General features: G+C 33.4%; 2 protein-coding genes across 2 annotated transcripts; one reads left to right on the top strand and one right to left on the bottom strand.

Annotated features, from left to right (window-relative positions):
• The first annotated feature begins 34 nt into the window (after positions 1-34).
• LOC105632756 (3'(2'),5'-bisphosphate nucleotidase 1) lies at positions 35-7,059 on the top strand. The gene is made up of 8 exons (XM_012215197.4): positions 35-302; positions 2,566-2,641; positions 4,496-4,569; positions 4,673-4,878; positions 6,011-6,221; positions 6,303-6,401; positions 6,575-6,728; positions 6,821-7,059. Exons 1-8 carry the CDS (start codon positions 81-83, stop codon positions 6,982-6,984), a joined length of 1,206 nt encoding a protein of 401 aa, XP_012070587.1. The 5' UTR covers positions 35-80; the 3' UTR covers positions 6,985-7,059.
• Positions 7,060-12,704: 5,645 nt separating this feature from the next.
• On the bottom strand, positions 12,705-16,880 carry LOC105632758 (2-oxoisovalerate dehydrogenase subunit alpha 2, mitochondrial). The gene is made up of 9 exons (XM_012215198.4): positions 16,506-16,880; positions 15,466-15,603; positions 15,146-15,328; positions 14,392-14,549; positions 14,178-14,277; positions 13,790-13,901; positions 13,547-13,686; positions 13,251-13,436; positions 12,705-13,123 (listed from the first exon to the last, which is right to left on the bottom strand). The coding sequence occupies exons 1-9, from the start codon at positions 16,761-16,763 to the stop codon at positions 12,956-12,958; spliced, it is 1,443 nt and encodes a 480-aa protein (XP_012070588.1). The 5' UTR covers positions 16,764-16,880; the 3' UTR covers positions 12,705-12,955.
• Positions 16,881-17,601: the final 721 nt, after the last annotated feature.

The following is a 17,601-nucleotide window of genomic DNA, read 5'->3' as shown; positions in this document are numbered from 1 at the left end:
ACACCTTGTATACAGTTGCATTTTACGCAACCCCAGTTGAAATAGTAATAATACAATCAGGCACGACTAAGCAAGGAGGAATGATTTCTGTAAATGGCTTAGGCATTGTTAAATCCAAATTCTCACACCCCAAAAACCCATTTGTTGTCCCTCTGCTCTTCTCCAACTCCAAAACCTCTTCTTTTTCTTCTTCTTCTTCATCTTCGTTATTGACATTAAGACCTATTTCTTCTTCAATGTCTTATGACAAGGAGCTCGTTGCCGCTAAGAAGGCCGCTTCGCTCTCTGCTCGCCTCTGCCAGGCATCGTTCTTTCTCTCTCTAGTCTATGCACACACATATACAGAATCGGGCTGTCTTTTTTCGTGGATACTTATCATTGTTTTAGCTGTAATTGGTCTATAATAGATTTTGGATTGCAGATTGTTATTTGAGCGTGAACCAGAACCTAAATTTCTTATTTGAGCAATAAGCTTGTTGCGGATTTGCTAATTCTTGCTGTTTTGGTTTTTGGCTGATGTAAGTGTCTATTTCTATGTTGAAGTGCTAGTTTGTAATACGAAAATGCAACTCAATTATGAGGAGATGTCTGGTTGGGTGCTTACTAGATTCACAGTGGTTTGCTGTCTTGTTGATTATTAGTGCATTAATTTTTTTTTGGGGGGGGGGGGGGTGGTGGGTGGGACTAATTCTTTTTCACGTGGAGTTTGAGGCGTGTCTGATGAAAATAAAATTGAAGTTATCGGAAACTATTTTCAAGCGTTGAAACAAATATCACTTTTATCCATTGAAAATTTCAGCAAGTAAATGTGATATTGTGGTTTTGAGAGAATATGCAGGTAAAATGCATCACCCATTCATTTGGATGTTAAACCTACTTTAAATGGACTGGATCAGGAATGAAAAATTATCGGCACAACATTAGCACAATGTTTACCCATCAGCAAAATTAGTCGTAGCACTGCAATTTTAGCTGTGGAAGGATTGATTAAAGTTGGATAATCTTAATGAAATGGAGGTCCTGCAATGCCTACATTTTTGATATCTAGATTTTTATTATGTAAAGGAATGTTGGAAGAAAGCAGGATGTCAACTATAGGGTTAAAGTAGGATCGGTGGGAGATGTACCTTAGGTTCTCACACCCTATTTTCTTTAATTCAACTGAAGAACTAGCCTATATCTGGAACCTTATATAGAGGAAAGCAAAGTAGAAAGTCCTAACTAGGTACAAAATTACTGGATGATTATTCTAAAATATAGACATACTAATTTGGTTTCCTGCTAAAGAGAGATGGGTAATAGTTGTGAAGAGGTAATTATCTCCAAGACATACTTCATTCATGTTTGTGACTACGTGAAGGAGTATAAGTTAAGTCAGTGGGAATAGAAGTTTAGAATAATTCTTAGGTAATTACAGAATAGACAATTGTGATTTAACGAACAATGGCATATGGCAACAAGTCTCGGGTGCTAGAGAAACGATATCTATAAATAAGATTTGCATAATGGGAATGAGAATGCTAAGATAAATGTGCAAAAACGAAAGAATAAACAGAACATCGTGCATTCATAGGAAGATGGAACTAGTACCCAATCAGGAAAAATTGAGAGAAGGGATTTTAAGATAAATTAGAGACTAAAAGCTTTAATGTAGAATGTTGAACATATTGCAGATGAAATAAAGGAAACCAAGGGACTCCTAGTTTGGGATCTAGCCTTAAGGTTTGCTTGATCAGCTTCTTTATTAAGATGTATCAACTTTTGTGGCTGATAGATATGTTATGAGTAAAGCTAGTAATAGATGTTTAAAAGTTTGCTTTAGAAGAATAATAACGTTATATTTTCAACAATTACCCATCTACTGCATAAGATGAAACTGGGTGTGAATTTTGGAAACTTTCACGTGTAGCTCTAGCAAGGGATCCCCTTATACTGTACGTAATTTGAGTGAGATAGATTGTCATGGTGCAAAAGCAGATACAATCTAGTATTCCTTTGTTCCATGTATTGTTTATGTTCTTCATTTCTTGGGCATAATCAGGTGTGCCATTTCTTGTACTTCATGTCTTATCCATTAGGAGATGATGTCTTGCAAAGGGTTTACGTAACTGGTTCAGTTTTCGGAATTCAGTCTTAGCTTAGTTGAGTTTTGTTGTTTATTCTCCTTCTCTCCCTAAGGTGTGTAAGCAAGTGCACATGCATGCATGTGCATTCTAAGACAAAGAAACAAAGTGCAAACTGCTGCTGATTTAGTGGTTAAGTTTTTCTTGAATATTTGCCTCAAGTAGGAGCCGATAGGCTTTGCAATTGGTTTTTTGCTACCTTAAAATGATGCTTGGAATTTCTTAGCTACATCTTTATAAATACAAAAATATATCTTGCCTGATTGTTAATTGTATAACTTGATAAATGACAATATGCTGTTATGCATCACCTAGCGCAATTGTTTCTGAACTAGAATTGAAACTTGATCTGAACTTGTTATTTATTTAATTATGCTTAATTTCCTGTTGCATCTTCCAATAGGATTCATGTTATTGTATTTAACTTTTCTTTGATTTTCAGAAAGTACAAAAGGCTTTACTGCAATCGGATGTCCAATCAAAATCAGATAAAAGTCCTGTTACAGTGGCTGATTATGGTTTGTTGTCAAACATTCTATTCATCAATTTTTTATTAATGCAATGCGTTAGTTTGAAGGGAAGCCTTGGCACAACGGTAAAGTTGACACCGTGTGAACTGGAGGTCATGGATTTGGGTAATGGAAATAGCCTCTTGCCAAAAATGCAGTGTAAGGCTGTGTACGTTAATACCCAAAGTGGTCTGACCCTTCCACAGACTATGTGCATAGCAGGAGCTTCATGCACCAGGCTGCCCTTTTAATGTGTTGATTTCTTGTTCTTTTGAGTATTTATCGGTGGATTTTGTTCATGATTGCTAATAAAGTTCACCCGTATTCGATAGCTTTATGATTTGAAACAATTGGGTCATTCATTGAAAATTAAGACAGGCAGTTCTTATCTAATGGGAAAATCTTACATCCCAAATGTGCCATGTTTGTTCTCTATAGTTTTAGTAAACTTTTTAATTTTCGGAAATAGTTGGCAAGATGCAGCTAAGAATATTTTTTTCCCCTTTCCCCTTTCCCCTTTCCCCTTTCTTGCACAAGTTGGAGACAAGATCCATCTTTCAATTTATCAAATTCTTCAACATATGGCTTGAATACAAAAAGTCCTATGAGGTTTTCCTTAATATACACTTGAGTCTTTACTGTTCCAGAATTGATAATTTTTGTCCCTGGGCTTTGTTACTGTCTGTTGTCATTTCATCTTAAAAATTTGAAATTTCCTCAAAATTTTAAAGTCAATTGCTTAGTCCCTAAATTATAAAATTCCCTTTGGTTCCTTAAATTCCCTAAAAACTTTTCATTTTTCCATTGATATTATTACAAGGGACCAAAATTGTCGGTTTGAAATAGGAGGGACCAAAGTGTAAATGAAGGCAATCATCAAGGTATTTTTTGTAATTGATTCTGTGAATATCAGAGAGGCTTTGAAAGTTGCGTTTTATTGGCTAGTATTTGCAAAGGCGGTTCTTATGATACTTTGGATTTCAAAATTATGGGAAATCGGTGCTATTTGGCCCTGCAATGTGCAAAGCAGCTCTATCATGACGTTTCTCAGATGTGTAACATTTTTAAAAATGTGGATTCTGAGGAAGATCTTTTCTTTATATTTTTGGTGCGTTTTTTTTTTTTTTTTTTTGGGGGGGGGTGTTGGAGGGGCATGGGGGAGAGAGGGAGTAGCTTCTTTTTTCTCCCATTGTAAGTCCCAATCTCTAATGGGTTTGTAAAACGCTTGATTCTAATGAGATTTCTTTTCAAGCTTTTTTATTGGTTTGTCATTACCAATCCATTTATGAAAGCTGTGAGTCATGTTTATTTTACCAAACAATTTGAGAACTGATTTCTTATTTTCTGGGAATTATAATTTAAGTTTGATTATTAGTTTGGAATAATTTATTTTATTGCAACAAAATGATAATTACTTTTAAATGTTTAGTGTGTTAGTTATGACCAGAACCAGAAAATCATAATATAATATGCTCTGTTGTATATTTAATTTGACACTGTTGAACTATAAAGTTGTATCGCTTACTAATTTTTTTTAAGAAAAATCCTGCATGGACACAATTGCACCATGTTTATGGTTGATGTCATCTTGATATGAACTACTTACAATCTGCTCAATTATATCGCAACAGCCTCTTTGGTTGTATTGGTATGAATATGAAGAATGTCATACGATCTTGGGGCTCTGGGGCTCTCCTTTTTATTGCCATTGTTCGCCATTTTTATAGCGTTTAAAATGAAGTGATTTATGAATTTATTATGTTGCTGATGGTTTTCTGCTTGAAATATTTGTTTCTGATTTTATGTTTGATAAAAAAGCAACTGCAACTAACTACTCTTTCTTTTTTAATATTCTCATTGCAGGCTCACAAGCACTAGTTAGTTTTGTGCTACAGAGAGAGCTTCCATCCGAAACATTTTCACTGGTGGCTGAAGAGGTCAGTGGTGCTATTTAGATTTTTTTTTTCCCTGCCTGGACAGGAGGAATTTTCTTTTCACTATCTAAAATTATATTGCATAATATTTGTGGAATATCTATAGGATTCAGGAGATCTTTGTACCAACGAAGGCCAGGAAATTTTAGAGCGCATTACAAAACTTGTAAATGATACCCTAGCTAGTGATGGATCATATGGTGTCTCTACTTTATCCACAGAGGATGTGCTCAAGGCAATTGACTCTGGCAAGTCGGAAGGTGGTTCTCATGGCAGACATTGGGTCTTGGACCCGATAGATGGTACAAAAGGGTGAGCATAAAACTTTGAATATTACTTGAATCATAATGCATAAAATGAGTAGAGTACTTGCATCTTTCAATCTGAGAAGTTGGTGCCTTTGATGCTATGATAGGATCCAGTTATTTATATATATCTGTTGTTTCTACAGTCAGATGAATTGGATTAAATTGTGATATCATGAATCTAATTAACAAAGATTTTAGTGTTTAAAAACAAAATCGCTAACGAAGATATTAGTGTTTAAAATTTTGTCTTTGTTGGTTGGTTGAACTACACTAATTTGGAACTTGTAGTGATATGTTACTAGTTTGGTTTATTTTTTAAATTCATTTTTCATTCTTTGTCTTTAGAACATGTTAGTTTCCTTTTCGTTTTTTAACTTAACTTTACTTTTGCTGCTGCCAATTAAACTAGTAAGATTAGGCACTCAATCAGGAACTCAATTGGCTGCTGCCAAGTTAAAGCAAATCTTTCTGTATATCCATGTCATGTTTCTTGTTCAATCCTTCTCATTCTTGCTCCTGGAGTTGTGACCTAGCAATTATCGTATCTCTAGCTATCATTAAACAACATATTGGTTGAGATTTAGTTTTTTGGACTTATAAACAACTTTAGAAAGGAAACTACTTAGATTTTAATAACCAAAATGCATAGCATTAAACCATGCAAGTTCTATTTTGTCGATTAGAACATAAAACCCACTGCAAATGGATGATTTTTGCAGTGTTTGAGTGAGACAAGGCTTGAATTATTTTTATTTGTTTACAAAGGAGATGAGGTACATGGCTTGAGAAAATAATTTGTTGATCAATTTTGGAGCATTGTGGTAGGGAGGTATTACTTCATTATTTCCTTTCTTGGATTGGGAATAAAGATTAAGATGCACTTGGAATAAATTAAAATGACCTTATTTGTTGATCAATTTGGAGCATTGTGGTAGGAGGCATTACTTCATTATTTTCTTTCTTGGATTTGGAATAAAGATTAGGGTGCACTTGGAATAAATTAAAATTGACCTTGCCTCAAACTAGAGCTGTTTTAGAGATTTTATGCAAGTGCAATTGTTGATCTTTTATATGCTTGTGTTTTTAACCTACTGGGATGAAATAGACACTGCTAAACTAGTTAATTTGTACAATAGGTTTCTTAGAGGAGATCAATATGCAATTGCCTTAGGATTGCTTGAAGAAGGGAAAGTAGTGTTGGGTGCACTTGCTTGCCCGAATCTTCCATTATCTTCCATTGGTAGTGCAAATCAATCTCCCCTGCATGGTGAGATTGGTTGCCTTTTCTTTGCTGAAGTTGGGACCGGAACATACATGCAACCGCTGAATGGTGCATCAGCAGTAAAGGTTAATAACTCTGCAGATTATTCTAATTAATGCTTGCATTTGTTGGCGCACATATCAGTTGGTTTTTCTACTGCTGCACAGGTGCAAGTCAGTGCAATTGACAATCCTGAAGAAGCATCATTCTTTGAATCGTATGAAGCAGCACACTCTATGCACGACTTGTCCAGCTCAATTGCAAAAGTATGATTATTTTCCCCTTTGTCTACCCATACCTAAAACACCTCTCCCCCGGCCTTCTCTCCACCGCATAAAAGAAAGGAGAGAGAGAGAGAGAGAGATAACACAACCACACACACACACGCACACACCTTTGGTCTGTTTCAATATCCTTTAAAACATTAATTTGCGTACAGAAACTTGGAGTTAAAGCACCGCCCGTTAGAATTGATAGCCAGGCAAAGTATGGTGCTCTAGCCAGAGGAGACGGGACTATATATCTGCGTTTCCCTCGTAAAGGTTACCGGGAGAAGATATGGGATCATGCTGCTGGATATATAGTTGTGACAGGTGCTTTTCAATTTGCCTCCAGTCATTACTTCCGAGCAATTGAAATTTTGCATCTCTTGTTCTTAATATGGATTGTCAATTAACTTTTGCAGAAGCTGGTGGAGTGGCCACAGATGCTGCTGGAAACCCTTTAGATTTTTCTAAAGGAAGATATCTGGATCTTGACACTGGCATCATTGTCACCAATCCTAAGTTGATGCCATCTCTTTTAAAGGCAGTTCGAGAATCCCTTGACGAAAAAGGTTCATCACTGTAATTTTTTTTTTTCTTTTTTTCTGTACTTATGATGATTTCCCCATTTCTTTTATGAAGTTATGTGAGAGTTATTCTACATCTGTCTTGCGCTTTGCGCTAATTTTGAAACTATTTTTATTTTTTATCGCATTATAATTTTTATAAATATTTAAAAATAAAGTTTAAAATAAAAAAATATTGAAATTTGTTTTAGACAATTTTGTTTGGTACGTTATGTTTCTATTACTTAAAAATTTGAAAAATACTTTAATTTTGAGAAAATAACTTGATTTTTCTAAATCGTTGCATGCATCAAATTTTCGTGCAATATAACAACATAATTTCAAAATTGGTAAATTAAATAAAAATAAACCTTGTATTCTTATGGTTATTGATAAAGTATACAATAATTACAAAATGAAAGTGGAAGTCACGGAGTTAACACAATCAAATAAACATATTAAGCTTAATTTTTTAAAATAAATATCTAATGATTTAAAAATTTAGAAAAAAAAACAACTAGAAAGAAAACATAAATCAAGGAGAGAACTCCACATGAGATGGAAAAATCTCTCCCTTATATGGCTTTATATATATTTCTTAAGTTCATAAATCTAACTCTCATGATTATTAATTAAAGTATACAACAATTATAACATAATGAAAGTGGAAGTCACAAAGTTAGCACAATTAAAAAAGGTAAACGTATTAAGATTTTTTAAAATAAATATTTTCCTGTCCCATTTTGTGTGCATGGTTTGATAAAATTCGCATATTAAAAATTTAGTCAATAAAAATTATTTTATCCTTCTTTATCCTTAACTCATTGAAGATATTAATTAAAATTGCTCATTTAATGAAGGATCATAAATATTATAATGTGAAAAATAATTATTTATATGTTTAAATTTAGAAACTTTGCAAACATTGAATATTCAAAAAAGGAATAACAAGTAAACAAAATACTAATAATTTAAAATTTTAGAAAAAACAACTAAAAAAACACAAATCGACAAGGGATAGAGTTCCACGTGGGATTGAAAAATCTTTCCCTTGCATGGCTTTACATACATATATTGTAACACCATTGATGTGTATGGATGCGTAATAACAGAAGAAGTGGATTAGCAAATTATAAAAGGAAGTTGCACTTCTCAATAGTCTCTAATTTTGTCAAATCTTTTTAATTTTATGAATTTTAATGCATAGATGCGTGATGGCTCTGGTGAAAATCAATGGACGGTAAATCTATTCGTGAAATCTATATACTACCGATTTGAAAAGTAATAAAAATTATTTTTTTTAAATATGATGTTTAATATTAGAATTTTTTTTTTTCATTTTAAATTAATAGTTAATGTTTTTACTCATCAACTATTTCAGAAGAATATTGACAATTTTTTAGAATAACTCCACTTTTTGTGAGCTTCGCAAAAGGTAACAAGTTTTAGAACCTGGGTAGCAGAGGAGTGTTACAGTAGGTTGACTCTCAATATATAAATAGTCCTCCAAGATGAATTCTCTGGCTATTGATTTTGAGATTAACCCATCAAGGCTTTTTTTTTTTTTTTTTTTTTATGAAAAAAATAACTAATTTTATAAACTAAGAACCAAAACATCAAACAAGTTGGACCATATGAGATTTGTGCTGGAAATTATAAAAGTTAGAAAGCACAAAAGACTTGAACTATATATCTAAGTCATATTTATCTTCGTATTTTGTGTGAATGTATTTACAATTATGTATTTGCATTTATTACTATATTATAAGTTAAAAGATTTTCTAATGAAATGAATCACCAAGAGAGAAGTTCATCTCTTAAACTCTCTCATTTTTACTTATCTTTCTATCTGTTGTGGGGCCCCTCTAACATGTGGGACTCACACAAGTTTGAAGAAAAAAGAAAGAATCAAACCACGTTTTTTAGCAATCAATGAAGGCTGCGAAAGAAAGAAAGAAAGAAAAAAAAAGAGTCACGTGGTTTTTTCTTATTCATAGAAGACTGCGCGCAGTTGGATGCGTTATTTGCGCGCAGTCGGTGGATGCGTTGATTAATGCATCCCCTTTTCCTATAAATAGGAAAAGGTTTTCTCTCAACAATTAACGCATCCCCTTCTTCTATAAATAGGAAAATGTTTTCTCTCAACAAATTGTATAAAAACAAAAAGAATAGAAATACATAGAGTGTATAGAATTTTAGTAAAGGGTTCCTAAAATTGGAAAAGAGAGAAAATAGTGAGGATTATAATTTTTGGGTATTTTTGGAAAACACTTAGAGTACCATTATTTTTGTAATCTCTTTTGTACATACTATTTTTAGTAGAAGAATTATTCGGAGTTTTTGTCCCGTGGACGTAACCCATAACAGTTGAAAGGTAAACCACGTAAATCTCGGTGTCCTTATTTTTCATTTGGCATTTACGGTAATTATTTAATTTTTTTACTGTGGTTATTATTTCTGGTAGATTCGATCGTCAATATCCAATACGTAATTATTGGAGTATTTTTCCGCAGAACTTACTCGGATCAGTTATAATCCCAACACTATCTTGCTCTCATTACCTTCTACACTCCTCGAAATCAAGAGAGAGAGAGCTCTTTTTGCAAGGACATGAGCCCTTTTATTGCCTGCACTATAAATATGTGACAAGTGAAAAATGAACAAGAATTTACAAGCATTTTCAGTGTCAAAATTCTTGTTCCTAACTCTATTGATGGCAGTACATTACTCTTCAAAATTTGGATATCAAGATTCAAAAACTATATGAGAGAATTCCAGCTCTAACGATGTGTTTAAGGCAAATACAACTGCTTCAACTTCAGATTAAAGGAGATAAGAGGAAACTTTTTTTTACACCTGACGTTATAACCTCACCCCTCCAATTGCATATCACCATACCTAAACCATACCCTGCATATTCTGATAATGCAACGTCTAAATTAACCTTTATCAATTACTGAGCTCAAAGAGATGGCATCATTGGAAACAACATGGTTTAATTGAAATTCCCTCAAGTAGAGATAAATCTTGATTCCTAACCTATTTTTTTATCGTATACTTATTTTGATAAATATAGAGATTTCTTGCTCTCCGAATGGATCAAACTACCATAAACATTATTGTCACTTGATTCTTCTGACTTCTCATATGCTCAATTGAAGTTTTCAATTAAGCCTATGCATGGTTCTCAAGGGAATTGAATCAAACTCAAATCGAATTGGAACTGAATCAAAAAAATTTTTCATATTAATTTTAATTCCGATTCTTACTAAGAATCAAATGGAACTAAACCAACACCTAATCATTGTAGATAATAGTGTGGCACTTTTTAACTGGAAAATAGAAGAATTGAAAACAAAAAACTGAATTCAAATAGAATGTTGGTTCTAATTCCTAAATCATTTGGTTTCGCTTCCAATTCTGATTCAAATTTGGAAGAACTAAGTAATGGCTCTCGTTCTAATTTTTCTAAAAAAAAGAAAATCGAATCAAAACCAGAAATGCACAATCCTATTTTCCATAACAAAACTTCATCATATCCTTTCTTCTTCAAATAAAACAAGATCACTAATTTTTGGGGGAATATCGTCAAAATATTAGAATTAAGATGGGTAACTATGCCTTGTGTGGTTATATTTTTTCTTCAACTTTTTACTAAATACTTCAACTTATAAATTAGATCAATTAAACAACTATTAAATGATTTAAAAATGTGAAAATTTATTGTTCTAAATTTTGTGTTAACCACACATCAATTCAATATTTTGTATATAAAAAATAAAAATTCTACGAATTAATGTTACAATAGAAAAATATGCAATATTAGGGGCACAATAGTTCTCCCTGAAAGTTGAGAATACTACGTCTACAAGGTTTTTAACAAGTAAGTTCAAGGGTGAATTTATATATTTTGCGTAAAAAATACTAGAATGTGAAAGGCATTGCTTCAGTCAAATGTTGTAGAGCTATAAGTCAACAATTTAAAGAGAAAAGAAAGACTAAAATGCGCTCTTCGAGTTGGATTATACGAGTATGAGCACATACCAAACCTGACTCAGATTTAATTTCTAAAATCCATATCCCTTTGCCACCAAATGAGTCGGATTTACTTAGGGCTGCACAAGACCCGTTCTAATCGGATCCACTCCGAGTAACCAAACCAACCTGACAGGTTTGAAGATATAACGGATTGGATTGAGTGAGTCATCTTTATAATTCACGGGTTGAGTTGGGTCACGGATTCACTAGATAAACCATAGATCCTACGCAATCCATAAATAATGTCAAATAAATAAATATACATATATGTATATGTGTAGTTATGAATTATTTAGTTAATTTGATTTGATTTGATTTACAAGTTTAAACATAAATACGAAATTATTTACATATTTAGTAGATATTACCTTTTAAACTATTGCTTTTTTTTTTTTTTCTTTCTATATAAACTTGCTTTGAATGGTTGCTATTAGAATATATATATATCGTAATCTATAACTTTTTGTATAATTATGTTATCATATATTTTTAATTTTACTGATTGTATTCCTTATTAGGAAATTTAAGTGGTCATGGTTGATTATGATGATGATAATAATCATGTTAAGAAATTTAATATTGTTATTGGTATATATTTGTAATTTGTTAAAATTATTGTATTATTAAATTTTAGTAATTTCTCTTAAATAATTACATTTTATTTAAGAATATTTTTATTAATATCATTTATTTGATCCACGGATTTATGTTGAATCCGTACTCAACCCAATTCAATCCGTTTCTAACCCCTGGCGGATTCATGCGTTTAATCGGTCGGATTGGGTGAAAAAAATTATTTACTTGCACATAGGAGTTATATATTTTAAATCAACAAATTCGACCCACGTGCCACCCTCGTTTATCCTGACCCATTCAGGTTGAGTCAATATCATGTCAGGTAGCCATTGGCTAAAATCTTTAGTCATCCCCATTTTCATATATTCATATATTTAAATATATAATATCCATTGAAAATTATATAATGTTAAAGATAAATTATTCATCTACAATTGATAAATGAATATAAATATATTTATATATTTGGTATTACTGTATAGAATGTAATTTATATTTTTAATGTTAAATATGTAAAATGCAATCATCCGTATACCAAACAAATAAAATCACTCAATATCGTAACTCTATTTACAACTTAAGCTCCGTTTATTTTCATAAAATAACTTATAGAAAAATAATTTTCACAATTTTTCATTGTTTAGGACTCTCAGGAAAATAAGTCAACAGAAAATATTTTTCTGATCAAAGGAAAATTAAGTAATTTTTTAAGAAAAACAATTTTCCATTTTTCACAAGAGTAAAACACTTTCTGGATATCGATGAACTTTATAAATTCATATTTTTTAATTTATTAATCATCATAGTCACTATCATTGATCACCATTTACCATTAGCTACCACCACCAACAACTACCACCGGCCACCTCCGGCTTTCATGATTTTTATATATTTTTTGTATTATTTTCATATTTAATAATAAAATTTTTAAATTATAAAATTTCTATTGTTATTATTAATATTTTTATAATCTTATGAGATAAAAATTTTAATATTTTTATCTAATTTTTAATATTATAACCAAATAACGAAAAATAAATCATTTTGAAAAATATTAAAAAAGATGTTTTCCATAAAAATATTTTTGAACTAAGTTATTTTATGGATACAAAGGGAACCTTAGTCGTTCAATTCAATAAGTTGTTTATTCATATACAATATTTAGAATTCAGTTATAACAAACGACCCAAAAGTCTTATTCCTAGTGTCACTCCATTATTTTGCCCAAGCCCGTGTACTAGCTAGGGCCCTTCAACCTAGCACCTTGCCCAGCCCCTGCCAACCTTAAGGATTTTTAACCCTGCAACTATTGGTTCAGTTCAAATTCTCATAAATGAAGCATATCAGATATCCCGTTTATTTATCATGGAAAAAGGTTCACAAAGGAACATCTGATGGGTAATCTTGTGGGTGTCTCCTGACGGCTTCTCTTAGAAACTTCTCCTGCTCTATAAGGTTGGATGGGAGAACATCATACACATCAGTAAAAACATCTGCAACTGGAGGTTTTTCAACTCTCTCTGCCACTTGAATTGCTTTTAATAGCTGTTAATAAATAGTTGTCAGTGAGAACCTTTTACAGTGAACCACATAAACTTTCAAATGCAACCTGAAATGGAGGTTTAGACATTTAGTATAGCATTTCAGAATACTTTTATCTTATGATGCTTACCTGCTTCCTCACAGTGTTTCTGAGGTCTGACTCTGCTTCATTGCTCCACCAACCGTTGCTTTCTATCCATTTTCGTAATCTAGTAACAGGATCTCGTGCCGATCTCCACAGTTCAATCTCATTAATTGAACGATACTTTGTGGAATCATCTGATGTGGAGTGATGTCCTACTCGATATGTTAGAGCCTGTTTATAGGGGAAAAAACAAAAAGCAAATATGAGCATGCCCAGCAGACAAAATTGTCAAACTAACCCCAAAGGAAAGAAGAAAAGGGAGAGAAATATTCTCCTGTTACCTCTACTAAGATCGGCGTATGTTTGCTGATTGCCATTTCACGAGCAGCATGAACTGCACTGTACATTGCCAGAGCATCATTACCATCTACACGAATGCTTTGAACTCCATAAGCCTGTCCTCTAACAACAACACCATCACCTGCCGATAAATAGAATGCCTCAGAGAAAATTGCTTTTATATGTAGCAAGGCTTTATTTACTACGATTTCCCAAATATGAGAATGCAGAAGAGGGAAGAATACTTCGAAACTGGTCGGAAAGAGGAGTGCTAATAGCCCATCCATTGTTCCGACAGATAAATATAACTGGTGCCTCCATGACCGCCGCAAAATTTAAAGCAGCGTGAAAATCTCCCTAACAATATTTGATGCATATTAGAAAAAGAGAAACTCAAAGCAAAATTCATTGAGGCTAAATGGTTCATTTAGTTACTACTGGAAATAATCATCACAGCATCTCTTTGCTGTAAGAAATGAATAGTTACCCAAATGAAAGGACACTAACAAAAAATCATTAAATAAAAATGTCACTCTTGGAAGCTTAATTTTCTGCAGGTAATTAAACAAAATGGTCCAAAGATGATGGAAAATAATAGCATGTAATGGTTTTGATTTTTCAGAGGAGATATACCTCACTTGATCCACCATCACCAAAATAAGTGACAACACAAGCATCTTTTCCATCCATCTTTAGAGAATATGCAGCACCAACTGCATGTGGAAGCTGTGAGCTGAAGTGCAATAAATAAAATACACCTCGATTAGTAACTCAAAAAAAAAAAGAGAGAGCGAATAACAACAACAACAGCCTCATAACTAGAAGTACAAAAGGTTTTTCATCTTACGCAATTGTTGATGCTACAGTGAAGTAATTGTGCTTTTTTGATCCATAATGGGCAGGCATCTGCCTACCTTTGCAATCATCACTTCTATTACTAAAACATTGGTTTGCAAATTCTTGAAGAGTGAATCCACGCCATAAAAGAACTCCTGGCTCTCTATACTGCAAAAAGTAATAAAGAAAACAATTTTTAATATCATTTAAGCTTGCTCAACATAAGGTGGAAATGTTCAAATGGATGCATAAAAGAGAAAGATTGCAGCAGTTCTTCATCAGGAACAAAAAATATAGAGAAACGTACTGTACAAGCAGTGTGTGTTAATTGGATGTATGTTCACACACGCATATGAGGGAGAGGTAGAGAAATGGTGGGGATGGGGATGGGGGCCAGAGAAGGCTGCTTAATGTGCTTGTAACCTGATGAACAAGATAATCAATCACAAGTGCTGCTACCAATGCAATTGAAGAAATCATGTTTTCCACCATTTTAAGCTCACTTGTCAGTCATTAAGACTTCATACATTCAAAAGATAAACAGTATCCTAACTACACAAGAAAAAAATGCCCAAGGGGAAAAGTGAAATCGAACTCCTCATGGGCATAGGAAACGTATTCAAAACAACCGAAAATAACTAATGATCTAAGGGAACATTATAAACACACATGCATGGGTTTGGGTTTCAGCATGTATGAGTCTCCACAGAATAGAGAGGGAGGTGCTCTAGGGAAATACACATGTCTATGCATGAACTAGTCACCTGAGGGACAACAAGATCATCAATTGTGAGAGCTGCAGCTGATGCAATGTTGATGGCTTCTTCACCAACTGTTGTCACATAGAATGAAATTCTTCCTTGTCTCTGTGCTTCATAGAAGATAGTGTCCATAGTTTGAAGTGTCACCATATCAATATACATTTTCCTAGCAATTTCCTTGCTGACCTATTTAAATTACAATCTGTAAGTCTTTTCTAGTGGACTCAGAACTGGAACAGGGTAATATACATTGATATATCAATAATGAGCAACAATTTTCCACCAAGGAGGAAGGGAAAAGGAAAGAAAATAGGTAAGCATACCCCTGTAAAGTTAATATTCTCAATTAGCTGACCATTGTCATCAAGGACACGATAACAGGGTATGCGCTCCTCAGTAGATCCAAATAAGAACCTCACTTCTGGAGTGAATGCAACTTTTCCTCCAGGAAAATCCAAAACCTGCCATAGATAAAGGGAGGTTACATCGATACAAATACATTTGTGTTCATAGACGCATGCGTACATGATGCATCCAGCACAAACATTGTTCATTTTTGAAGTAACTTAGTAATAACAGTCTCTAAGATTTGTATAGTTTCTCAGTCCATTCTCTACTGATCCCTATAGAATAGCATGTAAACATTCTTGACCTTGTAATTTATCAATCATATGACAATCATATGACACTGAAATGCCACATTACGATCCCCTGTTATACACACATATGTCATAGTTAACCAGATTAATTATAATATATATTCAGAAGCATATAAACATCTGGTAGTCACTAGTTAAGCGTGGTAAGACTTATGAAGTAAACAAGAAGTATTCTGCTCAGAGCACATTACTAAACTTCCCAAATAAAGAAATTATATTGCAGTGAAACCTCTTACATTTGCTACCTACAAGTTCACTGCCAGAGCAAGAAGCCCATCAAGTACCAAAAAAAGTATAACTTGAACAGTAACAGTGCTATCCTTACTTCATTTTCTTGTTAACTCCACAACCTCCCACAAATCCGCGATAAACTTCCTGGTAAGTAATTTGAGACTATTTTTCCTTTTCCATTTCAACAAAAATTTTCATTCAAAATGTACTAACTATAAACAAATTTCAGCATTCAACAATACGATTACCGATAAAGCAACAATTTATATTTAAAATTCTAGAAGTTAAATAATCTTTAATACACAAAACAAAACAACTTAATTGATTTTTTCCCACAACTCAATCATTTTCACGCTTCGACTACCAAGGAAAAAAAAGAAATTCTCTCTAATTGATACCCTATGGTACAGCCACCAATGAAGTGAGAGAGATAAATTCCCTATTTCAGAAACCCAATGGGTAGAAATTTATACCTGATTGTTGTCAAGGCAGCTACAGTGGGAACCCAACTGTTCGCTATCGGCTTTGAAGGATAAAAACCGGCAGGACACTTTGTGATAGAAATTTGCTACTGGGTTCTTGAAATCTTGAGCGAATAGAGCTGTAGATTGAGTTTTGCTATTATGGGTTGAAGAAGAAACAGAAGCACTGCGGTTGAGGACACAAAAAAGACCCATTCTTGATTTGACATGGCTAACAATTGCTCTTGTATTTCTTATACAGAGAGCCATGAGAGGAACAGAGATCGTTGCTCTTATTCCAATAGCTAAGATAAGTGAAATGTTGTAGAGATTAGAGAGTGAGAAAGACCTGATTTTTGTTTCTGTTAATTATTATTTACATAAGTTGGTTGTGGATAGCTACCTCGTTTCGCACATTCAGTAATAAGGTTGCGTTACCACGTGAGTATAAGAATACGTACAAGTTACCGTGACAGCGAACTTAGCCAGTAACCGGGTGCAGGGGTTGACGAGTGGTTAAGTCATTAGAATGTTAGAGTCTTTGTTTTGGTACTTCGTAGTAGTTCTACGTCTCTAGAAGGTGCCATTGGTTGCCTTGTTGTAATATTGGTTGCCTCGATGTAATATTTAATATAAAATTAATAATTACTATTTTGCCCCTATATGCGATGTTGTAATATGTTTTATTATGTATTCCTCGATGATGCTTGAATTGTTCTTATATTCAAATGCATATGATCATATATCGGTATTATGTTGTTCTAATGCCCATTATTGGTTTACAGATAACTAATTGATATCCTTGGCCGACTTGTTTGAGGGTATGTCAAGCAAGCGCCACACGGTCCAATCTTGGTGCGTGATACGGGACCGTGACATTTGGTATCAGAGCATTGAATTGTAGATAGATTGAGTGATGAAAATGACGAAATCCTCCCATGTTGAAGCTTTAGAGAAGCGGGTGGAAGAGCTTGCTGCTTTTATAGAAAAGAATGTTATTGTTGGTGAGCCAAAAATTATTTCGGAATGGCAAGAGGCCAAAGAGCGCATTGATGCGCTAGAGGAGAAAGCGGTGGAAATGTAGACCACACTCTCTGAATTGAATCGC

The sequence above is a fragment of the Jatropha curcas genome, chromosome 3, assembly GCF_041381405.1.
Source record: "Jatropha curcas cultivar XTBG-Jc1 chromosome 3, XTBG_Jcur_1.0, whole genome shotgun sequence".
Classification (NCBI taxonomy): domain Eukaryota; kingdom Viridiplantae; phylum Streptophyta; class Magnoliopsida; order Malpighiales; family Euphorbiaceae; genus Jatropha; species Jatropha curcas.
Note: the sequence above shows the minus strand (reverse complement) of the source record. Positions and strands in the feature narration are given on the sequence as shown.

Bases quoted from the DNA above. Each gene is read 5' to 3' on its own strand.
- LOC105632758 (XM_012215198.4), bottom strand. From the start codon at position 16,763: ATGGCTCTCTGTATAAGAAATACAAGAGCAATTGTTAGCCATGTCAAA. The intron at 13,687-13,789 runs GTATTCTTCCCT...ATTTATCGGCAG, and splicing joins TCTTTCCGACCAGTTTCGAA to GTGATGGTGTTGTTGTTAGA. The intron at 13,437-13,546 runs GTAACAGGAGAA...CCCTATAAACAG, and splicing joins ATACGCCGATCTTAGTAGAG to GCTCTAACATATCGAGTAGG.
- LOC105632756 (XM_012215197.4), top strand. From the start codon at position 81: ATGATTTCTGTAAATGGCTTAGGCATTGTTAAATCCAAATTCTCACAC. The intron at 2,642-4,495 runs GTTTGTTGTCAA...TTCTCATTGCAG, and splicing joins TGTTACAGTGGCTGATTATG to GCTCACAAGCACTAGTTAGT. The intron at 4,570-4,672 runs GTCAGTGGTGCT...GAATATCTATAG, and splicing joins TTTCACTGGTGGCTGAAGAG to GATTCAGGAGATCTTTGTAC.